This window comes from Geotrypetes seraphini, chromosome 2 (assembly GCF_902459505.1).
Source record: "Geotrypetes seraphini chromosome 2, aGeoSer1.1, whole genome shotgun sequence".
NCBI classification, from domain to species: domain Eukaryota; kingdom Metazoa; phylum Chordata; class Amphibia; order Gymnophiona; family Dermophiidae; genus Geotrypetes; species Geotrypetes seraphini.
The window spans coordinates 265,885,892-265,913,561 of NC_047085.1; the positions used below are offsets into that span (position 1 = coordinate 265,885,892).

The 27,670-nt window shown below is 41.3% G+C and overlaps 1 protein-coding gene across 3 annotated transcripts in view; it reads left to right on the forward strand.

Moving 5' to 3' along the window:
* The window catches only part of ELP2 (elongator acetyltransferase complex subunit 2), a 189,028-nt gene that overhangs the window by 134,522 nt on the left and 26,836 nt on the right, over positions 1–27,670 (forward strand). For all 3 annotated transcript variants that reach the window (XM_033929590.1, XM_033929587.1, XM_033929588.1), the window contains exons 17-18: positions 8,882–8,954; positions 26,299–26,491. In XM_033929590.1, coding sequence (XP_033785481.1) covers positions 8,882–8,954; positions 26,299–26,491 — 266 coding nt within the window. The remainder of the gene's footprint in view (positions 1–8,881; positions 8,955–26,298; positions 26,492–27,670) is intronic.

Here is a 27,670-nt window from a genome sequence, read left to right on the forward strand (position 1 = left end):
ATGATGAAGAAGTAGTCCATTTCCCATTCATCATGAAAGTGGTAGATTTTGCTCTTCTTTGTAACACTCATCTTCGTTATACTGAGGTGGCTGGATGTAAGAAGGCCAAATCTGCTAAGTTGGTATAAACACTGGCTGAATCTGGTCCAAAACTGTCACTGTCCCAAAGTATTAAAGATCAACAGGAACTGAAGACCTCTGGATGATGTGCAATACAAGGACTGGAGATGCCAAAACCACACATGCAGTTCTAAAAGTAAAAATAAGAATTCATCATACTGGCACCAATAATCAAATACTACCAAACAATCATCAAAAAACCTCAAACACCTGTCTAGCAAACCAGATAAAATCAAATACCGCCAAACAAGTTCAAATACCACCACACGCCATTTAATAAATTCTGCACACAGTGTAGAATCGATACAAAGGCAAGGCGAAATAAAATTGCAGTGTAGAATCAACGCAAAGGCTAGGCAAAATAAAATTGCAGAGGCAAGCAAAAGTCACAGTGGTTCTGTGATGGGAGACTGAATTTTAAGAAAATGTTGAAAATGCAATTATTTGTCAATGCCTTCATGTGCTAATGCTATTTTCTGTTAATGCTTTCCTGTCCTGTAAATGTTTTTAAGGGATTTGTCTTTCCATTTTGTAAGATGAATTTTAAAGAAGGTTTTAATAATGATATTGTCAGTTAATGTTTTATTGTGTTTGTCTTGTTTAAACATGTTTAGCATTTTTAATATGTATGTTTGTAATTTTTGGAAACCGCATAGTTTTATGCGGTATATAAATTTTTAAATAAATAAAATAAGTTAGAACAAAATTGGAAAAGCCTGCCAAAATCACCAAATTCTTGACACTTTGGGTTCTTTTACTAGGGTGTGCTAGCGCTACAATGCCACGCGTGCTAGACGCTAACGCCTCCATAGAGCTTTCATTAGTATTTTTCATTTAGCGCGTGGTTTGCACGCGCTAATCTTCAGCATGCACTAAAAACGCTAGCGCACCTTAGTAAAAGGAGCCCTTTGTTGTGTCTGCCGAGAAGGTTTAATGAAGGCGAACTATAAAGCAACCAACGACCAGTACATGACACAACTAATACAGTAAGTGTATTCAGGTAGAGCCTGGGCGAATGGATATTGCCTGGTATATAACAAACTTCTAAGGAGTGTTGGGGTGGGGGCAGGAATGGGTAATTCTGAGAGGCAGGAGACCAGGTATGACGCCAGGCCTGTGGCTTATCGGTGCAGGTGGCGGCCCCCTGGGGTACCCACAAATTGTTGGCACGAAAACAAGCGCCCCCAATACACCTGCAGGCAGGGAAAAAAGACAGGCAAAGGATCAGCGGCGGCAAGCCCTCGGTAGACAACCTGCTGGCACAAGCTCTCTCCTAGCGATGGGGTGAGCTGCTGGAGAGATGGAGCTAAGTGGGGCTGGCGCTCTACCTCTGACCCCTCCGCGATCTACAGGTAGATTGCGATCTTCCTGTTGGACATGCCTGCTCTAACACAATGGTATACATCTTATTACACTAAGGGTTCCTTAATGCTCGGAATAGCGCGTGCTAAATTGCCGCATGTGCTAGACCTTAATGCCAGCATTGAGCTGGCGTTATTCTAGAAGCACACAGTAATTTTGTGCATGCGCTAAAAACGCTAGTGCACCTTAGTAAAAGAAGCCCCAAGTTGGTATGGTCCTGAAACATGTCGATGGCCCGGACACCAGGATATCCTGAGGAGGAAACTTCAAGCAACCGAACAGATATAGAGGAGGAACATAATGAATCTACAAGAGGTAATGAAAAAGATCAAATGGATATAAGAAGGGATGTGAGGACCACTAAATCCAGGGAATTAGCACGATCAGAACTTAAATGTATGTACACGAATGCCAGAAGCTTAGGAAACAAAATGGGCGAACTGGAAGAACTAGCAAAAAGAAAGCAACTGGATATCATAGGAATAACGGAAACATGGTGGAATGAAGAAAATGAATGGGACACGGCATTGCAAGGATATAAACTATACAGAAGAGATAGGATTGGGCAAAAAGGGGGAGGTATTGCCCTGTATGTCCAAGAGGACATAGAGTCTAACAGAGAAGGAGAGTCGGAAGTAGATTGTAAACTAGAGTCCCTCTGGATAAAGATTCCTGGACAAAAAGAAGCAGACACAAAAATTGGCCTCTATTATCGACCCCCGGGACAGTCTGAGCAAATCGACAAAGCAATGATGGAAGAAATTAACCATGGATGTAAATCAGGAAATGTGACGATCATGGGGGACTTCAACTTTCTGGGGATAAACTGGAAACTGGGAACGTCAATCTGCGTCAGAGAGACAAAATTCCTGGAACTGATAGGAGATTGCTTCCTTGAACAAATGGTAGGAGAATCGACTAGAGGCAGCGCAATCCTGGACTTGGTCATAAATGGTATTACTGGAAGGACAGCAGATGTAGAGGTAACAGCCCTGTTGGGGACAAGCGATCATAATATGATCAATTTTACCATTTGCATCGGTAAGGGGAAACCAATCAGGACTAAAGCCACAACCTTTAATTTCAAAAAAGGAAATTACGACAGTATGAGAACCATGGTTAGAAAATGGCTGAAGAAGGGAAAAGCAGAAATCCAAACAGTTGATCAAGCATGGTCTCTGCTGAAAAAAACCATCACAGAAGCACAGAATCTTTACATACCAAGGATATCCAAAGGAAGGCGAAAAAAGAACAAAGGTGAACCAGCTTGGTTATCCAAAGAGGTGAAGGATGCAATGAGGGAAAAGAGGAACTCGTTTAAAAAATGGAAACGGGAAAAAAACGACGGAGGCCTGGAACTGTCACAAAACCGACCAGAAAAAATGTCATAGAGTGGTAAGAGACGCAAAAAAAGTCTATGAAGAAAAGATAGCCCAAGAAGCAAAAAACTTCAAACCCTTTTTTAGATATGTGAAAGGAAAGAAACCAGCAAGAGAGGCAGTGGGCCCTCTCAACAACCAAGGAAGGAAAGGGACAATTAAAGAAGACAAACAGGTAGCCAATAGGCTAAATTCATTATTTGCTTCTGTCTTCACGAATGAGGACACAACAACAATGCCAGACACAGGGAATATATTCACCGGCGACATTGAGGAAAGCCTAACAACAGTAAATGTGGAGTTGGACATGGTATACTTCCAGATTGACAAACTAAAAAGTGATAAATCCCCTGGACCGGATGAAATTCACCCAAGAGTATTAAAGGAACTTAAGGTAGAAATTGGGTAACTATTACAATCCTTGGCTAACATGTCAATAAAAACCGGGCAAATACCAGATGACTGGAAGATAGCAAATGTCATCCCAATTTTCAAAAAAGGAACAAGAGGGGAACCAGGAAACTACAGACCTGTGAGTCTCACCTCGGTTCCTGGAAAGATAATTGAAGCACTAATTAAAGATACCATTGTACAACACTTGAAGGATCACAACCTGATAAGAGCTAGTCAACACAGCTTCAGGAAAGGGAAGTCATGTTTGACAAATTTACTACAATTCTTTGACAAGGTGAACAAACCAATGGATAGGGGAGATCCAGTGGACATAATTTACTTGGACTTCCAGAAGGCATTTGACAAGGTCCCGCACGCAAGGCTCATGAGTAAATTACAAAGTCATGGAATAGGAGGAGAAGTGCACAGATGGATCAGCAAATGGTTAGAAAACAGAATGCAGAGGGTGAGCATAAATGGGAAATTTTCGGACTGGGAGAAAGTGACTAGCGGCGTGCCTCAGGGCTCGGTTCTTGTGCCTATCTTGTTCAATATTTTTATAAATGACCTGGAAGAGGAAACAACATGCAATATAATCAAGTTTGCAGATGATACAAAATTATGTCGGGCGGTTGGCGCTCAAAGAGACTGCAAGGATCTTCAGAAGGATCTCAACCAGCTGGAAACGTGGGCGAAAAAGTGGCAGATGAATTTTAACTTAGACAAATGCAAGGTGATGCATCTGGGAAAGAAAAACAAAGAACATGAATATAGGATGTTGGGGGTGACATTAACCAAATGCAAACAAGAAAAGGATCTGGGGGTAGTGATTGATAGAATCCTAAAACCTTCGGCTCAATGTGTGGCGGCGGCGGCGAAAAAAGCAAACAGGATGTTGGCCATGATTAAGAAGGGGATCACGAGTAGATCGGAAGAAGTTATAATGCCACTTTATAGAGCAATGTTCAGACCACACTTAGAATACTGTGTCCAGCACTGGTCTCCATACCTTAAGAAGGATATAACTCTGCTGGAGAGGGTGCAGAGGCGAGCCACGAAACTAGTCAAAGGTATGGAGAATTTGAGCTACAGAAAACGCCTCGAGAAACTGGGACTGTTCACCCTCGAGAAGAGAAGACTGCGAGGGGATATGATAGAGACTTTTAAAATATTAAAAGGATTTGACAAAATAGACCAGGAATCAGCATTACTAATATTTTCAGATGTGACACGGACAAAAGGTCATAGCCTGAAACTGAGCAGCAGCAGGTTCAGGACTAACGTCGGAAAGTTCTGTTTCGTACAACGAGTGGTGGGCACTTGGAATGCTCTCCCAGAGGAGGTTGTGATGGAGATTACTGTTCTGGGTTTCAAACGCAAGTTGGATGCATATCTTCTTGCTAATCATATTGAGGGATACGGGAAATCCGGGTCTCCATAAAGGAGTACCTAAATGGGCCTCCGCATGTGCGGATCGCCGGACTAGATGGACCTAGGTCTAATCCGGAGAAGGCATTTCTTATGTTCTTATGAAACCAAGCTCTTAGTGAGCTATTGAGGGTCTTAAAATGATCCTTACAGTGTGATTAGTAGTTATAGGAAATATTAGTTTGAAGGGTTTGGTTCTTGAAGAATGAAAGGTTCACACATTTTTCTACACAAGGATACTTATCGATGAATCTTTGTTTGCATAAATAATCAAAATACCATTTTTTTTTGTTTTCTGTTATTTATTCATTGGAGTTAGTTTTTTCAATATTATGATTTAGATAAGAATCTAATCATATTTTGAATATCAGTTGCAGTAAAACACAGACCAGCCAAAATGGTTCACAGACTTTCTCTATGATCAATTTGTAACTTAATATTCTTGAATTCTCTTCCTTAACTAGTATTTGTACTATAGATAATGAATAAAAAAGAAATAATTAAGGATGCTTTGTCTCCAACTTCATGTCTTACTATGTAACTGCAGGGGGTAATTTTAAGATGGCCTACATAGTGGTAAAATACATGGGCTCATTTAGTACCCATGTACTTTATACTAATTTTCAGCTACTCAGATAGTTTCTTTGTTTATTAAGATTTTTGATATACCGCTCCCGCATTTTACTGACCTAAGCGGTTTACAATGTAACAATTGAATACTGAAAGGAAATCCATTAAACATATTCAGATGGAAAAGATAGAGATAGAGACAAGATATGTACATCCCAACAAATATTCAGTGAGTAAATTAAATTTAAAATATAAATTAAAAAAAAAAAAATCTCTATCTACCTATCTATCTAAAATAAAGTAAATTCCAGTCAGACAATAGGATCAGATGTTAGAAGTTCATAAAGATGACATACCAAGGAGCAAAAGCTCTTTAAAATTATCTCTTTAAAAATTAACATACAATATGCAGACTAGATGCATCTATTTATTTTGTATTTGCTGTTTTGAGTAGCTGAAAAAGAGCAATAAAATAGCACACACAAGGGGTTATTATTCATAATTCCCTTGTAGAAATTCTGACATTTACGCATGGAATCAACATCCATATTTAAATGTCAGTTTTAGAAAAGGCTCAGTTTACATCCATATGTCCACCATGTATAGAGATTACAAGGGTTCATACTGGGAACATGGCCTGGATAGGTCAAAAATCTACATTTGTAGTCCCCATTTATAAAGAGAATATGACCACTAGTGGTAGTAGTGTGAGATTATTCCTAGGAGTGCCATTTTGGAGGCAAGGCTAGCTGAGCAGGAGCAAAGGAGGATTGTTCCTGCCTGTCACCCACTGGATCACCAGGAAATGAACCTGAGACCTTCGCTGAATGGGGCAGGCCTTGGGGGTTGAGGTTTGCTGGGGGGTGTAAAGAATGGGTTAGCAGTAGCCCCATAGCCCCTTAAAGATTGGGCCACAGCTTTGAGGCCTGATGCTCCAAGCATGGCAAAATAACCCCTGCTTTTGGCTAGACTTATTTTACCATGATTTTAGGACTGTGATATGACTTGCAGTGTGCACTTTTCTGTTTTTTTATGTAGTAATGAGCTGCTTTATATGCATTTGCATGGTTTGCATCTCATTAATATGGTAACCCCTGACAACCTAAATATCAGAACAGTAAAAAACACTCAAGCTACTTTAGGACTCTTTAAGTCAGTGGTCTCAAACGTTTGGCCTGGGTGCCACATGCGGCCCACCAGGCACTATTTTGAGGCCCTCGGTATGTTTATCATAATCACAAAAGTAAAATAAAACAGTTTCTTGATCGTTTGTCTCTTTAGCTATAAATTACAATATTATTATTATGACTTAGCCAAAAGAAAAGATTTACTGTATTTTTCGCTCCATAAGACGCACCTGACCATAAGACCCTAGATTTAGAGTAGGAAAAAAACCATTCTAAACCAAATTGAATATATACCAGGCTCTGCACCCATCCCCCCATACTCCCTGCCAGGCTCTGCACCCAATCCCACACTCCTTGCAAGGCTCTGCACCCTGTCCCCCCTCCCCTACTAATGCAATTTTTTCCTTTCGTTATTCATATACACATAGCAGATATAAATTCTCAAAACTGACACATTTCGATCACTAAATTGAAAATAAAATAATTTTTCCTGCCTTTGTTGTCTGGTGATTTAATTAGTTTCTGGTTGGACTTCCTTCTGACTGTACATCCAACATTTCTTTCACAATCCAGCCCCATCCCCTTTGGGTCCAGGTTTCTATCTTTTTCCCTCTGCTTACCCTCCCCAGATCCAGTGTCAGTTCTCCTTTGTACCTACCACCACCTTTGGTCCAGGCCTCTCTCTCTCTATCTTTCTTCTGTTTACCAACCTCCCCCCATGTCTAACATTTGTTCTCCTTTCTTCCAGGTCTTTCTCTGCTTCTCTCTCTCTCTTTCCTTCCTTCCTTCCTCCCTCCCTGGTCCAGAATCTTTCCATCTCTCTGTAGTCTCTCTCTTCCCTCTATACACCCCCCAAGTCCAACATCTGCCCCCTCTCTTCTGCCTCCCCTTTGTTTTAGTTTTCTCCCTCTCTCTATCTTCCTTCTGATAACATTTTGAGTCTTCCCCTCTCTACCCCTTCTAGTCCAGCATCTGCCCTGTCTTCAAGCCTGTTTCCTGTCCTTTTCTGTCTCTCTCTCCCCCCCACCTCATGTCCAGATCCAGCGTCCTGCTGGGGCCCTCACGATGGGCGGGGCCTTACCTTCCCTGCTTCCTACAAGGTCATTGTCTCCGGCTCCCAGACGGTGCTGGGTGGAGCTGGGTTGGTTGGTAGAAGCCCTCACAGTGCAGGGCTGCAGCTTCTGCCCGGGTCCAAATTCTTGTCCCGGAGTTGGCAGGCCTCGCTTCCTCAACAGTTGCTCTTCTTGCTCGCTACCTGGGGCAGGAGATTGGAGGAGACACAGCTGTTCTTTTCTTTGTCGCTGTAACTGCCGCTGAGCTAATTACGGCAGCCTGCAGAGTGAACCTATCAGGCTGCCGTTGGCCTCCGAAGCACATTTCCTCTACTGCAGTCCCGCCTCTTCTCTGACATCAGAGGTGGGACCGCGGCAGAGGCAATGTGCTTCAGAGGCCAATGGCAGCCTGCTAGGTTCACTCTGCTGGTTGCTGTAATTAGCTCAATGGTGGTTACAGCGCCGAAGATGACCTCTCTCGCTGGTTGCGGGAAGCAGTTTGGAGGTAAGGACACCACCCCCCACCCATCACGAGCCTAATTAGCTTTAAAGGGGGGAATCCGGAGGACGCTGTGTAGGAACACAGATGCTAGGGAGAGCCGTATTTAGCGCGGGCCTTTAAAAAGGTACGATGGGGTAGGTGTGGGGTGTTTTTTAAAAAAAGTATCTTCCCTGCATAAGACGCATCGACATTTTCACCCACTTTTGGGTGGAAAAAAAGTGCATCTTATGAAGCGAAAAATACGGTATAAACTATAAAGAGTTTTATCTTATGCAAAATTGTCATTTATTTAATAAGACATTAACTAACATAAGAACATAAGAATTGCCGCTATTTTTCCTGAGGCCCTCCAAGTACCTACAAATCCAAAATTTGGCCCTGCAAAGGGGTTGAGTTTGAGACTTTAAGTCATGTTAAAGGGCAAATAAAGCCCTAACACAGTTTACCAGCTTCCCCCCCCCCCCAAGCCTTTATAATAAAGCATGCCCAAAAGTGCCTGCAAAGTTACATCTACTCTGAGGCAGGTGCATGTTTGTGTGCTAGTAAGAATGGGCATTTAAGTACATATTACATGAAATATAAAATAGTTAGCAATCCCTACTCCCATCAATACCTGTGCATAATAAATTGCATAAAAGTTGATGCTGTGTTTCTGAATGCCTATTTCTGTGCACATATAACCCTCCAGCAATTTTATAAACACTTGAGTGTGTAAAATGCTGTTCCAAGCTGATTATAAAGTTATCCTTTGAGGATGTATGGGTTATAATTGTAAATAGAGATTTATTACATTTCTCTTCTAGAGTAAAAATCATTAAAAGAGCATGGCCATAAGTGGACTTATAAGTTATTCTGTAACCATTGTACAGATGTTATCCCCTTATAACAGATTTACAGAGTGTCTAATGAGTGCATTCATTTTGTTGACTTAATTTTTGTTCTTTTTAGGTACGGACATGGTTATGAAATATTCTGTGTCGCCTGCAATAATGCAGGCACCGTGGTTGCCTCAGCCTGTAAGGTAAAATGAGTTTTGTGATAAGAGAAAGCTTCAGTTTACACTTTACCAGTTACATCATTTAGTCCGTTATAGCCAAAAAAGCAGTTCTTAGCGGATAACAGAACTGGAAAGTGTTGCATTAGCGTATAAGAATCTTCATTGGTTATCAGTTGGGAGGCGAATTAAGTTTAAATCAGCTTGCATAGTTCATTGTATATTACAGACTGACTCTTCAGATGATCTGATGAGATTAATTAGTCTACATTGTATTTGCCCTTTTAACAGCTATTGTGAGGTAATGACCTCAGAGTTAACTCTAAGGTACAGTTCCCACTTACTCCTTCACTTAACATTTTCTACAATAGTGTTTCCCAAGCCAGTCCTGGAGTACCCCCTTGCCAATCAGGTTGTCGAGATATCCTCAATGAATATGCATGAGATAGATTTGCACACACTGCCTCCATTGTATGTAAATCTATTTCATGGATATTCGTTGTAGATATCCTGAAAAACTGACTGGCAAGGGGGTACTCCAGGACTGGCTTGGGAAACACTGTCCTACATTATCTGTTTAATAAAGACAGTTAGCATGCACTTGCTGTTAGCCTTCACTAAAAGCTGTGTAAAATGGCTAGCTAGCTCACTAAATAGGTCGCACAGTGCTGGCAAAATATTTCTGATTGGTAGTACAGTGGACTAGTCCTCTGTAAAAGTAAGCCCATCCTGATTCCAATAAAATAAGCACCAATAATGTAATGCATAAGCATTGATTTTCAAAAGGTTTTATCTAGATAATTTATGGAGTTCACTAAACAATACTCTAATAGTTTCCTTATAGTTTGTCCCATTTCACAAAGTGCACACATTTAGCTTGTCATGAAAGGGGGCAGCTTTGGAGGCTTTCATGAGGCTGGTTTTCATGTAGAGAGTCAATGTAGATTTTCATTACCAACTGTGTTAAATTTAATGGACAAATCACCTAAAAAGACAGCAGGCCTGAATCTAGATCATCAAATTTTGCCTTGCTCAGTTTAGATGAATTGTCATCATCAAACCTAGCTGTATAGATCTGGCTGAAATTTGGCTCAAACTATCCAGATAAAATTACTGCTCAATGGGTTTTTTTTGAAAATGGACTTGTTGGGCCCTTGTTCACTGTGGGGCTCATAATCAAAACTTAAACATGTCTAAAATCCCGCCAAAGTCAGCACTTGGACGATCTAAAAGACAGATTATCCCAAGTGCCGATAATCAAACCAACTTTCTGGACATGCCGTGGGAGTTTTTATGCCTCTGAATGCCACTGTGTGCCCAGAGCTATAAGGGGCATATCTGGAGGAGTGATTAGGGCAGGATGGGGGCCGACCTAGACTTAGTCATCCTGCATGGATAATCAAATGTTTTACTAGACATCCTGGATAAAACTTGAACATTGTGAGTTAGACGATGTAAAAACAAGTATAAGTGCCAAAAAGGTATCCAAAGTGACCAGATAACCACTGCAGAGACAAAGTAAACACCCACACACACTCCCCCAGTGTTCACTGACCCCCTCATACCCCCACAAAGATCAGAATAAAAAAGTACATACCTGTCTCCAAAACATCAGCACCTGATATAGGAAAGCCTAGTAGAGCTACACACAGGTGTCTTAAATAGCCTGGGGGTTGGGTAGTGAACCATATAGAGGAGGACCCAGGCCCATAAGACACTCTAACCACTACATTTATAGTGGAACATGTGCCCCCACCAAACCCCCCCCAAAATCCTACTCTGCTGCCATATAGGTGTCATGTGCAGCCATAAGGGCTATTGGGGTTGTAGACAGGTGAGTATAGTGGGTTTTTGGGGTGTTTTAGGGGGGGCTCACCATAACCTGTAAGGGAGTTTTGGTGAGATGTTTACCGGGCACCCTTTTCTGAAGTTCACAGCAATGCCTTGTAAGTTGCCCCACTGCTCTGTTGCCATGTTTTGTTGGCCAGTCCATTACAAGATTGGCCCCTAATGGTCTTGTTCTGGATGTTTGGGACTTGGGGAAAAAAATTCATGTTTCTCTATAGCTGGCCATTAATGTGGAATGCATTGTCTGGTACCTTACGGTTTTGTAGAAATCTATTGCAGTTTAGAAAGTTATTTAACTAATTTGTTTGTTCAAGCTTTTTTAAGCTAATACTCTGCTTCTTGAGTTAATATTTTACTTTCTGAATATCATCTTTTTTGCAGGTTATTAGATTTGTGCTGATTGAAGTAATGTAGTAAATGAGCGGTTGAGATGTAATTTATAGGCTGAGATGACATAATCTTATGATTTTTACTGATGTAGGGGATTTTTATGTTGTGCAAGTCCTGAAATATGTATGTAATACTGTGAGCCACCTTGGATAAAGGCAGATTAAAATAAATAAAATGTGGTATAAAGATAGACTTCTGGACTTTCAGATAGCCAATTTTCAGGAAAAAATATTCTAGATGTATTTTTCAAAAATGGGCATTTTCCCACTGCCAACTTTGGGCGTCTAGTGCCAAACACCCAAATCAGACTTCGACTTATGATTTGATTATGCCCCTTCACATATATTACTACTATTGTGCCATGAACTTACTCTGTGAAGGGTACAGAATAGCTAACGTGACCATTTATTTTTTTCATCAAAACGGGACAGCTATTAATATTCAGTCCTGCCCCAACCCCACCCTAGCCCCGCCCCAAATTTCTTCCATTCATTTTTCATGTACACATAATATCTTATTCATAATGGTAACCATAACATTTTTTAAAAAACACAAAGCACACTATACACAGAGAAAATGTTAATTATCATTTATATTTGAGGGGTTTTCAAAGATGTCAAGGCAGATGACTTTAAAATATGCAGTGTCACCTCAATAACTATAAAAAAATAGACAAATATAGTGCAAAATATAGACAGCAGATATAAATTCTCAAAATTGACACATTTTGATCACTAAATTGAAAATAAAATTATTTTTCCTATTTTTGCTGTCTGGTGATTTCATGAGTGTCTGGTTGCATTTCCTTCTGACTGTGCATCCTTTTTTTCATTTCTTTCTCTCTGCACTCAGGCCCAACAGTTGTCCCTTTCTATTCCCTCCCTCCCTCCTTCCTTCCTTCCTTCCTTCCTCAGTGCCTCCTTCCTATGTCCCTAGTGCCCTTTCCTATATCCTTAGTGTCCTCGGTGCCTCTTTCCTATGTCCCCCTCACTGCCTTCCGGCCTTTGTCTCCACCCCCTCCCCTATGCTCTGGCATCTCTCTCTTCTCCTTTCCTTCCTTCCTTCCCACTCCACGCCAAGGTCTGGTATCTCTATCTCCTTCCCATCTCTCTCCTCTCCTTCCATCTCCCCTTCCCACTCCATTATCTGGCATCTCTTCTTCCTTTCTCTCCTTCCTTCCTCCTGGTCTGGCATCTTTCTCCTCCCCCATATTCCCTGACATCTCTCCCTCCCCCATGATCTGGTAGCTTCTTTCCTTTCCCTCCCTCCCATGGTCTTGGCATCTCTTTCCTCTCCTCCCTTCCCTGGTCTTCCTTCTCCCCAATTGGGTGCAGCAGCAGCACTTCTTTTCCCCTATCCGCTCCCCAATTGGGTGCAGCAGCAGCACTTCTCTTCCCCTATCCCCTCCCCAATTGGGTTCATCAGCTTTTCTCTTCCCCCCTCCCCCCTTGGGTGCAGCAGCAGCAGCTTTTCTATTCCCCCCTCCCCCTTGGGTGCAGCAGCAGCAACTTTTCTTTCCCCCCCCCTTAGGTGCAGCAGCAGCATTTCTCTTCCCATCCCTCCCATCGGCAGAGTCTCAAGCTTCCCTCCATCGCTAACCTATCTTCCACTTGCTGCTCTTCCTTGCTTCGGGCCTTCCTCGTTGTCGGATCCTGCTTGCGCGGAGACAGAAAGTAGGCAGGACCCGGCAGCGAGGAAGGCCCGAAGCAAGTTGTAATCTTCCCTCTGTCGCTGACCTGTCTCCCTTAGCTTCCCTCTCTCGCTGCCCGTAGCAAACTCTTACTCCGGGGCTCGAAATGTGCGTGCCGGCTTGACGTAACTTCCGGTTTTGGAGGGAAGAGAAGGGAAGCTGGCACGCACACCATTATAGGTAGCCTGAAAACCTGATTGGCTGGGTGTGTCCCAAAGACTGGTTTGGGAACCCCTGCTCTAAAATGATGTGTATATAAACTTCTGCCAAAGTAAATGATGCCTATAATAAGATCCCTGTAACAACTGGCATACTTTTAAATTTTTTTTTTTTTTTTATTGTGACACCACTTTTATCTTTAGTTTTAACACCCTGTAAGAAAACACAGCAAATATTTTTTTCCAGGAAAAAAATGTATATGTACAGTGAGATTATTTATGTTGTCTCTCACCTCAAGACTTACTCATTTAGGGGTCCTTTTACTAAGGCGCACTAACTGATTTATCGCACACTAATTGATTTAGCACATGCTAAATGCTAAGGCACCCATATAATATAATGGGCGCCTTAGCATTTAATATGTGCTAATATTTAGCGCATTCTAAATCAGCACGCTTTAGTAAAAGGACCCTTTAGATATTTATAATCATAGTTATAAGAAACTTTTTCCCCATACTGAGAATTACTTAATCTAAATGCTGGCTGTAGCTGGGACTTAATTTCTGGGGGTAATGGCCTAGAACGCTATTCCTCCACTTTTCAGATTTAAGAGCGCGAGTATGTTCTGCTCCAGCACTTCTCTTCCAAGCAGCCTGTAGGGAAAATATCCTGAAAGGTGAGCGTGGAGAACAGCAAAGAACAATCACTCCCTGATCCTGCCCCTCTTCTCCTGTTGCTCCTGCCCCTGGCCCACCTGCCCCTTTCATCCACTCCACATTTCTACTTCCTTTTCATTTACAAATTAAGCTCTAGCTGTAATTAATGATGTCATATACCCCTCACTTTTGGAGAGGTGGTCAGAATAATGGAGGGGCTAAACATCTGTTAGAATGATGTTTATAGGTAAACATCTTGCAGTTGAATTAAGTTTCTTTTCATTTCATTAAGTATGCAGTTGAGGCCCATTAACTTCTGCTCACGACTTGGAAACTATGGGGCCTGTTTTACTATTAGAGATTCCCATTTCTAACTTAAGTGTTTAACAAAAACGTCTACGTGCCCTATCAAGTTACTTGATGATCCGTATTTTAATATGGAACTTTCTAGCTTCTTTTCTTCTAAAATTGGCCAAGATTGAAAGTACTTTAATATAGCTTTTGAGAAAATACCAGTATTTGCTTGAACAACAACTTATGTGTAGTTTTTATCATTTTTCACACATTTATACATCAGTTACTTTTCTTTTTATTAAAGAGTGAGAGCCTAACTGATTGAGTAAGCACTTAGAACTTAAAACTAGGATGTACAGTCCTTTGTAAAAATGTACACTTTTTATATATTTTTCATGTTCTGCTGTCTAAAAAAAAAAGCACTAAAATAGCAATTTGTTTCACTGGTCTTCACAATATACTTTTTACATTTAAAATGAAAGAATAATTATAGAAATAGTCAAGAAATGATTAAGAATATGGAACCAAAAAAAATCTAGATTGTATGTCTTCACACCTTTTGTCACAAGAAACGTGAATAAACTTATTTTCTAAAAACTGCCTTAACAAATCCCAAAACATAGAAACATGATGGCAGATAAAGGCCATGGCCCATCTAGTCTGCCCATTCACAGCATCCATATCTCCTACTCTCCCTAAGAGATCCCACGTGCCTGTCCCACATTTTCTTGAAGTTAGACACAGTCTTTGTCTCCACTACCTCTACCAGGAGACTATTCCACGCATCTACCACCCTTTTTGTAAAAAAGTATTTCCTTAGATTACTTTAACCTATCACCTCTTAACTTTATACTCTCATTTCAGAGCTGCCTTTCAAATGAAAGAGACTCGCCTCATATGCATTAAAGCTATGTAGGTACTTAAAACGTTTTTATTATATCTCCCCTCTCCCACCTTTCCTCCAAAGTATACATATTGAGAACTTTAAGTCCATCCCCGTACGCCTTATGACATAGACCACCAACCATTTTATTAGTCTTCCTCTGAACCGACTCCATCTTTTTTATATCTTTTTGAAGATGCGGTCTCCAGAATTGCACACTGTATTCTAAATGAGGTCTCACCAGAGTCTTATATAGCAACATCAATACCTTCTTTTTCCTACTTGCCATACCTCTCCCTATGCACCCTAGCATCCTTCTAGCTTTTGCTGACACCTTTTCAACCTGTTTGGCTACCTTAAGATCAAGTTAAATGAATCTATTTGTGTCAAATCACAGTAACTGAGCTGATATGATTATTCCTGGATGAAGAATCAAGTCATTTTGATACATGAAGTGAATCCAAAGCTAAACATATCAAACATGGAGCTGCTGGTAAAACACCATGAAAAATTTATTTAAAAAACAGATTAGGAGAAGACTATAAGAAAACTACAGTGTATCTGAATATCCCTTGGAGGAGTGTCATGTCCGTCATTGTAAAGTGTATTAGCTGGCATCATCAAGACATTGTCTCAGTCAAGCAGTCCCCCTAAAGTCAGTAGTTATAGGTTATGAAAACAAGCCAAGCACAAAGAAATAGTATAGAGTGGATCAGCAAGAAGAAAGTGAATTCCTTAACAGTAGTCCTTTCAAGGCTCAGATCTCAACCAAACAAAATCTAGGACAAGACTTGAGACCTCAGTCCACAGGAGATCTTCAACCATTCTGCAAGATCTTGTGCTTTTCTTTAGTAAGAAGAATGAGCAAAAACAGCTCCATCACATTATGCAATGTTGAACAATCATTCTAAACAACTCATAATTGTAATCCCTTCAGAAGGGCTTCCTCCAGGAATGAGCCAATGGGAAGGCATAAGCAATCAAAATTTGTGATTTTAATTACTTTTTAGATATATCTATAGTTGTGTATAATTGTATATCTGAGTTTTCTAAAGGCATTTGACAATGTTTCTCATGAAAGACTCCTGAGGAAATTAGAATTATGGGATAGGAGGTAGTGTCCTATTAGATTAAGATAGAAAACAAAGAATAGGGTTAAATGACAGGGAAAAGTCAGAAACCAACAAAATGCCCGAGTCTCAGCCTGAGAATAAAGAATTATGCCCTGTCACTGAGGAGAAGCACAGGAATAATATCACTCAGGTTTAAGAAAAAGGCTACAGGAATCAAAAATATTCCTGTCCTAAAAGCTTATTTGCCCTTGTTTGACAATTCTGTAAATCAGAATCCATTCCCATGTACTACATCTCCTGGTCTAGGTAGGGACAAGAGAGGGGATGGAGTGGAGAAAACTGCACTAGAAAACACAGCGGGAAAAGCTTTAATGAAAACAGGCAGGCAGCCTAAGGAACAGCCAAAGAGAACCTCAGCTTTAATTTCTGGGTGCAGTTAAACAGGTGAAGAGTCTGAGATCAGGCAGAGAGAGAGAGAGGAAGTTCACTCCGAGGCAGAACTTCATTCTTAACAGCGAACAGAAGCAGCAGGGCAGTTGCCAAAAGCCCACAGCATTTCCAGCCACTGAAGGAAGAAAGGCTAACAAAAGAGACCAGGCTAAGAAACTTTCAAGACCCAGTCCAGCAGATAAGCCTATCCAGGGTACAAACATTACCAGACACTCAGGAAGTAGACATGCTATCAATATGTGGGGAAAGTATAGTTGAGCCATGGTTTAATGAATGTATGAGTTGTGATGAATGTGCTTCGATAAGCTCTGAAGGAAATAATGAAATGCAGTGGAAGCCACAAGTTAATATACGAAGTGTGGTTGTGTTCTATATGAATGTTATATAATAATGTTAAGCTATGAGGAAGTAAGGCTAACACAGTTCCAGAAGTGTTTCATTTTTGTGACTGCAAGCTACGGGGGGAGGAGGGGAAATCCTTAACTCTTTCCTACCTCTAGTTTTCTTGTGCTAGCTGTAGCAGTGCTAAGGCTTAAGAATACAGACCCTAACACTTGATTCCTAATCTCCTTAGCAGGGATTGGGAGGGATACAATCTTTGGAAACTTGCTGAGCTTTATTTGATCCTGGCGATGTTTTGGTTCTCCATTGAGACGATTGAGCTTTGGTTTCCACATCATAACCGTAGACTCATGTTCATCACCAGTTATCGCTTTATCAAGAAATGTTTTGTCATCATTTGCCTGCTCAAGAAGATTCTGACAGATCATGATACGGTTTTTCTGGTCGTTGGTCATCAACCGTGGAACAAACTTTGAAAATAATGCAAGATATCCCCAACTTCTTTGTTAGAATGTTGTGGTATCAACCAATGGAGTTATTGCATTCCTCTGCCAATTCTCTAACAGTTAATTGCCGATTAATAATAATAACTTTATTCTTATATATCGCCAGACCATAACAGTTCTAGATGGTTCACAACAAAGTAAGGCTGGACATTCAGCGAATATGTACAAGTCATAAAAGAAAACAAAAAAATGGAGGAACTGGAAACAAAATCCACAGTCAAACAAAAGAAAACAAAGTTTCTAGTACACACTGGTGAAACATGCTCAATACCTTCACCCCTCTTAAATATATAGCTATAAGATAACTTCAAGCCAATATAGCACAGTCATAAAAGATATATTAATTTTTTTACGAGTCATAAGAGATACATAATTATAATTGATAAGACAGTAGAAAACTTAAATTACGAATTTGTCAAATAGCTGTGTCTCGACTGATTTTCTAAAAGAATAATAAGATGAGACACCTTCCATAATTTTACCAAACCAATCATTCATTTTGGCTGCCTGAAAAGAGAGTTCTTTCAAGGGAGTGGTGAAGGAGGAAAAAGAGGTGGCTGGCAGACTAAACACGTTCAATATATTCATAAACGACCTGGAAACAGGGACAAAATGCGAAGTTATAAAATTCATGGATGACACAAAACTCTCCAATAGAGTCAGAACTATTGAGGATTGCAAAGAATTACAAGGAGACCTGAAAGACTGAGTGAGTGGGCAAAGAGATGGCAAATGAGCTTCAATGTAGAAAAATGTAAAATCTTGCATGTGGGGAAGGGGAACCCAATGTACAGCTATACGATGGGAGGGAGGGTACTGGGGGAAGGCAGCCTAGAAAAAGACTTGGGGGTATTGGTGGATAGAACAATGAAGCCAGCGGCGCACTGTGCAGCAGCCTCAAAGAAAGCGAACAGAATGTTGGGCATAATCAAAAAGGGTATCACTACCAGAATGAAGGAGGTTATTCTACCATTGTATCGAGTGATGGTTCACCCACATCTGGAGTACTATGTCCAGTACTGGTAGCCGTACCATAAGAAGGATATGGCGATACTCAAGAGGGTCCAGAGAAGAGCGACAAGGATGATAAAGGGCATGGAAATCCTTTCGTATGCTGAAAGGTTGGAGAAACTGGGGCTCTTTATCCTGGAGAAGCGGAGACTTAGAGGGGACATGATAGAGACTTATAAAATCATGAAAGGCATAGAGAAGGTAGAGAAGAACAGATTTTTTAGGCTGACCGGGCTAACAAAAACAAGAGGGCATTGAGAAAAATTGAAAGGAGACAGATTCAAAACAAACGCTAGGAAGTTCTTCTTCACTCAGAGGGTGGTGGACACCTGGAATGCGCTCCCAGAGGAGGTGACAGGGCAGAGTACAATATTGGGCTTCAAAAAGGGATTGGATGACTTCCTGAAGGAGAAAGGGATTGAAGGGTAAAGGTACAGGTACTAAATGAATAGGGGATGAATAATTTAGGTAAGGACCAATTACAGGTCACGGACCTGGAGGGCCGCCACGGGAGCAGACTGCTGGGCACAATGGACCCCTGGTCTGACCCAGCAGAGGCAATGCTTATGTGCTTAAATCTCTTAAAACGACAAGATTTTATAGTAGGATATGTAAATAGGTGGACTCTGCATGTAGGCTTATTGGAGTAGTTCAAGGAGAAATGGGAAACAAGGTAACCTAGAGACATGCCGAAGATTGATTTAAAACAGATACATGCAGATTTGGGAATAAAACTCTGGCCTCCATTGGCAACAATGTAGTTTTTGGTAATAGGGGCTGATATACTCCCATTTTTTCAGGCTGAAAATCAACCAAACTGCAGTGTTTTGTACCACTCTTAATTTTTTTAAAGATTTTCTTATAAGCGCCCAAGTAAATTATGTTACAGTAGTCAAAAATACTTAATATAGATGACTGAACTAACAAGCGGAACGATACTTCGTCGAAATATTTCTTAATGGTTTGGAGTTTCCATAGAACTGAGAAACATTTCCTAAGTAACAGATCTGTATATTGTTCCAGAGTATGGTGCCGATCTAATGTCACTCCCAATATTTTTATAGAGTGATCAATAGAATAATCAAAACCATTCAGATGGATCAATGTTTCTTTAATCTTATTGTTGGGGCTTGCTAGGAAAAATTTAGGGCTCCTTCTACTAAGGTGCGCTTGCGGTTTTAGCGCACGCTACAATGCTGCACGTGCTAGACGCTAACACCTTCATAAAGCTTGCGTTAGTATTTTTCATTTAGCGCGTGATTTGCGCAAACTAATCTTTAGCACGCGCTAAAAATGCTAGCGCACATTAGTAAAAGGAGCCCTTAGTTTTTTCAGGGTTCTATTTTAGTTTGAAATCAATCATCCAAAGTTCAATCTGATTCAGAATGGTTGCTATATAATTTGTTATCTCAACTGTTAGACAAGTTAACGGAATAACTATGGTGATATCATCAACATAGATATAAAATCTTAATTTTAAACTTTGCAATAGGTTTCCCAATGATGCGAGGTAAATGTTAAACAAGGTGGGAGATAAAGGCGAACCTTGAGGAACCCCGCATAGATTATCCAACGATAAGAAAATCTGCCATCAATAAACACTCGGTACAATCTATTACCCAGAAAACCCCAAAACCAGTTCAAGACATTTCCCAAGATGCCAGTAGATTCCAGACAATCAATTAAAATAGCGTGATTGACCAAATCAAAAGCGCTACTTAAATCAAGGTAATCTAACAAAGAAGCCATAGCACACAAGAACTTTCACTTGATCAACGTGATCATCATCAGTTGACGTTGATGGTCTTCCAGTTTACAAATCATCTTCCACTGATTCACGGCCACTTTTGAAGTATGAATCCCATTCAAAACACCATGACTCATGATATATTCCCCATAAGCCACTTTCAACATTTCATAAGTTTCTGTAGCAGTCTTACCCAAATTTAAAACAGAACTTCACGCTGTAGCGCTGCTCATTGAAGTCGCACATGATGAAAAATAGCTGATCATGAAAACACACTTTCACAAAGCTAAGCTCGGGGATGAAGATATCAACAAACAGAAAAAAATAAGGTTACTTGTGAGGTTTCAAGTTACTCAATGCCACCTAGCGCGTCTCAATAGAACTTCCCATTGGCACACAATTCAAACTGTCCTGGAACTTTTTGAACAGACCTCGTACAGTTCCAGTACAGGAGGGACAGGAGTACTGACTTAAAGTCCTAGGTTTCAAACGTACGGACTTTAATGCTATGGGAGAGTACCTGAAGAAAGAGCTGTTAGGATGGGAGGACATAAGAGAAGTGGAAAGACAGTGGTCTAAGCTGAAAGGAGCGATAAAAATGGCTACGGACCTTTATGTGAAGAAAATCAATAAAAACAAGAGAAAAAGGAAGCCGATATGGTTCTCCAACCTAGTGGCTGAGAAAATAAAGGCGAAAGAATTGGCATTCGTGAAATATAAAAAAAACCAAGAAGAGGAGAGCAGAAACTCAGGGTGAAACTGAAAGAAGCCAAGAGAGAGATACATCTGGCGAAAGCACAGGCGGAAGAACAAATGGCTAAAAATGTAAAAAAGGGAGACAAAAATTTTTTCAGATATATTAGTGAAAGGAGGAAGATGAAAAATAGAATTGCTAGGCTAAAAGATGCTGGGAACCAATATGTGGAAAGTGATGAGGAGAAAGCGAATGTGCTATACAAATACTTCTGTTCTGTGTTCACAGAATAAAATCCTGGAGAAGGACCGAGATTGTCTAGCAAAGTTACTCGAGAAAATGGAGTAGATTCTGCGCCGTTCACGGAGGAGGGTGTTTATGAGCAACTTGAAAAACTGAAGGTGGACAAAGCGATGGGACCAGATGGGATCCATCCCAGGATACTAAGGGAACTCAGAGAGGTTATGGCGAGTCCTATTAAAGACTTGTTCAACAAATCTCTGGAGACGGGAGTGATTCCTGGGGATTGGAGGAGAGCGGATGTGGTCCCTATTCATAAAAGTGGTCACAGGGATGAAGCAGGAAACTACAGGCCGGTGAGCCTCACTTCAGTTATTGGAAAAATAATGGAAGTTTTGCTGAAAGAAAGGATAGTGTACTTCCTTGAATCTAATGGGTTACAGGATCCGAGGCAACATGGCTTTACAAAAGGTAAATTGTGCCAAACGAACCTGATTGGATTTTTTGATTGGGTGACCAGAGAGCTGGATCGAGGACATATGCTAGATGTAATTTACTTGGATTTCAGCAAAGCCTTTGATACAGTTCCTCATAGAAGGCTGTTGAACAAACTTGAAGGGCTGAAGTTAGGACCCAAAGTGGTGAACTGGTTCAGAAACTGGCTGTCGGACAGACGCCAGAGGGTGGTGGTTAATGGAAGTCGCTCGAAGAAAGGAAAGGTGAGTAGTGGAGTCCCTCAGGGATCGGTGCTGGGGCCAATCCTGTTCAATATGTTTGTGAGTGACATTGCTGAAGAGTTAGAAGGAAAAGTGTGCCTTTTTGCAGATGATACCAAGATTTGTAACAGAGTAGACACCAAAGAGGGAGTGGAAAATATGAAAAAGGATCTACAAAAGTTAGATGAATGGTCTAATGCCTGGCAACTAAAATTCAATGCAAAGAAATGCAGAGTAATGCATTTGGGGATTAATAATAGGAAGGAACCGTATATGCTGGGAGGAGAGAAGCTGATATGCACGGACAGGGAGAGGGACCTTGGGGTGATAGTGTCCGAAGATCTAAAGGTGAAAAAACAGTGTGATAAGGCAGTGGCTGCTGCCAGAAGGATTCTGGGCTGTATAAAGAGAGGCGTAGTCAGTAGAAGGAAGAAGGTGTTGATGCCCCTGTATAGGTCATTGGTAAGGCCCCACTTGGAGTATTGTGTTCAATTTTGGAGACCGTATCTGGCGAAGGATGTAAGAAGACTTGAGGCGGTCCAGAGGAGGGTGACGAAAATGATAGGAGGCTTGCGCCAGAAGACGTATGAGGAGAGACTGGAAGCCCTGAATATGTATACCCTAGAGCAGGGGTGCCCAACGCGTCGATCGCGATCGACAGGTCGTTCGCTCAGGCGACCCCAGTCGATCGCACAGCAGGTTCCCTTCTTCCCTTCTCTTTTTTTCCCCTCCTGACTGGCCCGCCTCTTAAAGAACGCTGGCCAATCAGAGTGCTGGAAGGGCGGGGTGAAGGTCGGTGGGGGACGGAGCTCAGCGTATCACAAGAAACAGAAGCGCCTGTAATGATTGAGGTAAGAGCGAGGCCTAATGCTGCCCGATATACAATTTTAAAAACCCCAAAATCGACCTCCCAATCAGTGGCGTACCGAGGTGGGGCGGTCCGCCTCCGCCCCCGCCCCGGGTGCACGGCTTGGAGGGATGCACAGCCATCCGGGTCCTCCTGCCCTTCCTTTCCACCGGTCTGCGCACGGGGCTCGCACCCGCCGCCCAAATGGTGCTGTTGGTTATCGCGAGACTCGCGGGAGTTGACGGCACCATTCGAGCGTCGGCGCGGGACCAGGCAGGCACAAGCCCCGAGCGCGGACCGGGGGAAAAGAAAGGCAGGATGAGCCGGACCTGGCCGGCTGTGCACCCCTCCAAGCCGTGCACCCGGGCGGATCGTCCCCCTTCTAAATCCATTGTACTTGTCTTTTATTCAGTTCCACTAATGAGCATTGTGACAGGCAGTTCTTATGGGGCAGTTCTTGGAAGTATTTCTTTGTTTTTCTGTGCCTAAGTATTCTATTAATTTAACTTCCTTATTCCTGTGGGGATCTCCAAAGGGGACGAATGGGAGACGGCCGTTGGCAGGTGGTACTTTAGCAATTCTTACAGGTTGCCATAGGCCTCAGGAGCTGTCTTCCCTCTGCCGTGGTCCTGCCCCTCCTCTAAGTCAGAGACAGGCTTGGGGCAGAGGGAAGACAGCTCCTGAGGCCTATGGCAACCTGCAAGGATCGCTAAAGTACCAGCGATCCTCTCTGCAGACTGCTCCCTGCTGGAATTAGGTAAATGGATGTGGGGAGGGTAGGCCTTCGGGGGGGGGGGAGTGCAGTCCTTCAAGGGGTAGTGCAGGCCTTCAGGGGGGGAGTCAACCTTTGAGGGGGAATGTGAAGACCTTCAGGGGGGGTCAGGCCTTCGGGGGAGGGGGGCTGTATAATAAAAAAATATTTGAACATAAATACAAAGTACACTCGGTGTGTGTATATATATATATATATATATATATATATATATATATATATATATATATATATATATATAAGAGATATGATTCAGACGTTCAAATACTTGAAGGGTATTAACATAGAACAAAATCTTTTTCAGAGAAAGGAAAATGGTAAAACCAGAGGACATAATTTGAGGTTGAGGGGTGGTAGATTCAAAGGCAATGTTAGGAAATTCTACTTTACGGAGAGAGTAGTGGATGCCTGTAATGCGCTCCCGAGAAAGGTGGTGGAGAGTAAAACTGACTGAGTTCAAAGAAGCGTGGGATGAACACAGAGGATTTAGAATCAGAAAATAATATTAAATATTGAACTAAGGCCAGTACTGGGCAGACTTGCACGGTCTGTGTCTGTATATGGCTGTTTGGTGGAGGATGGGCTGGGGAGGGCTTCAATGGCTGGGAGGGTGTAGATGGGCTGGAGTAAGTCTTAACAGAGATTTCGGTAGTTGGAACCCAAGCACAGTGCAGGGTAAAGCTTTGGATTCTTGCCCAGAAATAGCTAAGAAGAAAAAATTTAAAATTTAAATTGAATCAGATTGAGCAGATTGGATGGACCATTTGGGTCTTTATCTGCCGTCATCTACTATGTTACTATGTTATTATGTTTTTCCAGTCACCCATGAGCATACAGAAGGCATCATCTATATTTTTCTTCAACTCTGCATCCTTGGATCACTGGGCAGTTCCTCGGTCCCTCAGTTTTTCCTTTGGAATGCGAGTTGAGAAGGTGTCTATTTTTCATGTGAAGTGTGAAGTCTGACTTCCAGCATTTCATGCCTCAAGCATTAGGAAATAAGACAAAGTATTAGCATTGCTGGGTGTGAGGAGAGTTCTTTTCTGTTATCTCGAGGTGACAATTGAGTTTCATCTTTCAAACCCCCTTTTCGTATTGACCAACATTAGCAAGCGGGGAAATTAAGCCTTGAAGGCAACTATTTTCAGGTGGATTTCCATGGCTGTGGTAAAGAGCCACCAATCTCTTTAAAGCACATTCTACCAGAGGCATGGCTTTGTCATGGCCCAAGGAAATCTGTAGGGCAGCTACATGTTCCACTCTCCATACTTTTACCAAGTTTTACAGAGTGGATGTTGTGGCACAGATGGATGCCGCATTTGGGTCCTTAGTTCTCTCAGCAGGCTCATCTGCCCCACTCTAGACTCAGGGGACTGCTTTGGTACATTCCACTAGTCAGGACTCCTGTCTCTCCTGTACTGGAAAAGAAGATTAGGTTCTTACTTTGATCATCATCTTTCCTGTAAGGAGACACAGGAGTCCTGACAACCACCCTGTCAGATGTTCAGTTAGCCTGATTCCCGGTTCGACAGGTATGAGTATCCTCATGTTTCTGCTTTCTGCATCAGATATGTCTACGTTTCTTCAGATGTTTGTCTGGGATTACACAGCCAGTACTGAAGATATTTAATGTGCCGCCATAAAACAGATAAGATGAGTATGCTTTAGCCCTTTGGTGGCATAACTATTAGTGCTGGTTGCACTCAAGTAAGTGGCTTGTTTGGTTCCACCTTGTTGTTATGTGATTTTTCTTTGAATTAAGTTTTTCTCATTGCAGAGTAGAAAAGACTTAACATATCAGGGAGATTTTCTGTTCTCTCCTTCCTAGAGGTTATCCATTGCTTTGGAATGAACTGAGGGACTGAGACGCTGCCCAGTGACACAAGGAGGTAGAGTTGAAGAAAAATGTAGATGATGCTTTCTGCAGTCTCACTGGTGAATGGAAAAAACTTACTAGTCAAAATTCCCGTCCCTCCTTATAGGAATGAAGATTATCAAGGTAAGAACCTAATCAACTATCTGTATAGCATAATCTTGGGGAATATTGATATATAATGCTTGCATCCATTATAACTAAATAACCTGCTCATTAGGGGGGGGCACATATAATGTTGAGAATCTCTAACATATGAGGTAGCCATAGAAAAGAACGCAAATAAAAATTGATGTATTGAGACAGAGCACACATATATATTATATTATTTTATATTTTCTTCTATTTAATTATAATTTGTTTAATATTATTACTGTTTTGTACAAAATTTGTACCTTTTATAAATAGATACGCAAGTTTTGTATAACTTTAGGGAGCTGTTTCTTCCTATTTTCCTATTAGAAAAACTCAAGCCTAATGGTTGTCTGTGAACTGTAGTCTTCAAGTCTTGTCCAAGATTTTCTGTTTGGTTCAGATCAGAGGAGGTCATTCACTTTCTATTGCTTTGTGCTTGGGACCACTGTCCCACTGAAAGATGTTGTTGCCAGGAACACAGTGTCTGAAATTGTATTTTGATTTGATTTATATAGAATCAGTGAACTTCAAGTTGAACCTTTATTAAAACTGACCTCCTAAAAAAATTATTAGGCATCATCTGCATAATTACTCCAGCTTCTAATTAACCATTGCCTTGTATTATGTGAAAATCTCCTCAAATATTGCAGGACCCTTGTGCGTTATTCTTCTAGCAATAACAATGAAATGAATTTCACTAAGAATATAAAAAAAGAAGAAAATGACAGATTTTACCCCCTCCTTTATAAAGCCACATTAGCGTTTTTAGTGCCAGCTGTGGCGGTAACGCCATGGATGCTCATAGGACTTCTATGGCAGCTGGCGCTAAAAACACTAGCGCAGCTTTGTAAAGGAGGGGGTAAAATCTATTCAGGGCTGAGCACAAGCAAAGGATGGTTCTTTCATTTTATTTTATTTTTTCTTATCTGGTTGCAAAATCAGAAATGAATTGCCAAATTGTAGAAGTCCAGCATGAATCCAGTTGTGTATCATTTCAAAGCTAAAGTGACATTGATTTCTTTTTTTCTCTGTCTCCTTTTTTTAGGCCTCAAAAAGAGAACATGCAGCAATTATATTGTGGAGCACCACGTCCTGGAAGCAGCTGCAAATATTATCATTCCACAACCTGACTGTTACTCAGATGGCATTTTCTCCCAACAATAAATTCTTATTAGCAGTATCCAGAGACAGAAATTGGTCACTGTGGAAACAAGATGATGATAATCAAGCTGAGTTAGGTAAGTTTTATTTATTTTTTATTTTAAAATATTTTATTCGGCTTCAAGTCTAAATTACATATTAAAAGTTCACACACTTTTTAACAGATTTAACAAACATAATGGACTGTTAACTGCAGTTAGATTACCCAGATAGAACATGGAAATTCATCGGCTATTAAAACAGTTGTCTGCCTAGCCCAGGGGTGGGCAACGAGGGCCGGAATCCAGTCAGGTTTTTAGGATTTCCATAATGAATATGCATGAGATTAATTTGCATAAAATGGGAGGCAGTGCATGCAAATAGATCTCATGCATATTCATTGGGGAAATCCTGGAAACCTGACTGGATTCTGGACCCTCGTTGCCCACCCCTGGCCTAGCCTCAGTAAAATATATACCCAGAGCCCTACATGTATTTATTTAGTTTTATAGCCCATCCTCCCCAGGAGCCCAGAACGGGTTACAGTGATATATTCACAGTGTTTTCAAAGCATACGAATAAGGGTACAATCACATATTTGCATAGGACTAAGGGTACATTCACATTTTAGTAGAGATGGAGGTAAGGAATATAGCAGCTTATTCATAATATATTGGTGGCACAACTTACTGTACTCGACATGTATTCAAATCTAGGCATATAGAGATGCCATCATAGTGAATTGGAGGCGTTTGGTTAGAGTACTTTCTCCACATATTCAAGTCAAGGATTGGGTTGACACACCCAACCACATTTGGGATTGCTTGTTCACAGAGAGGGCAACATTGCTCACCTGTAACTGGAGTCTCCATAGACAGCAAGATAAGTCAGTCACTTATAATCTTCCCCTTGGAGTTCAAAAATTCTGGCTTCTTTTTATTAAGCTATATGATAGTAATTAGAGGACCTAGCAGGTTGCGTTCCTATAACATGCCTGCTGTGCACAACCACAAAAGTCTTTCTTGTGTGTTTATGCTAAGCAAATTCATATTTATGGCAGCATCATCACCCTTGTCCTGCTGTCCATAGAGAACACCAGGTACATGTGAGCAACTTTCCTAGCCTTATACCAATAATGTTCTAAGTTCTAGAATTTTTGAGGGCTATAGAGCTCCTATACGAGCCCATATGTTTTACTAGTGGCTGCAGGTACTCTTATGATACCTTCCAAATGCTTGCTGTCTATTAGAGCTTATGTAGTTTGAATAGCTCAGTGT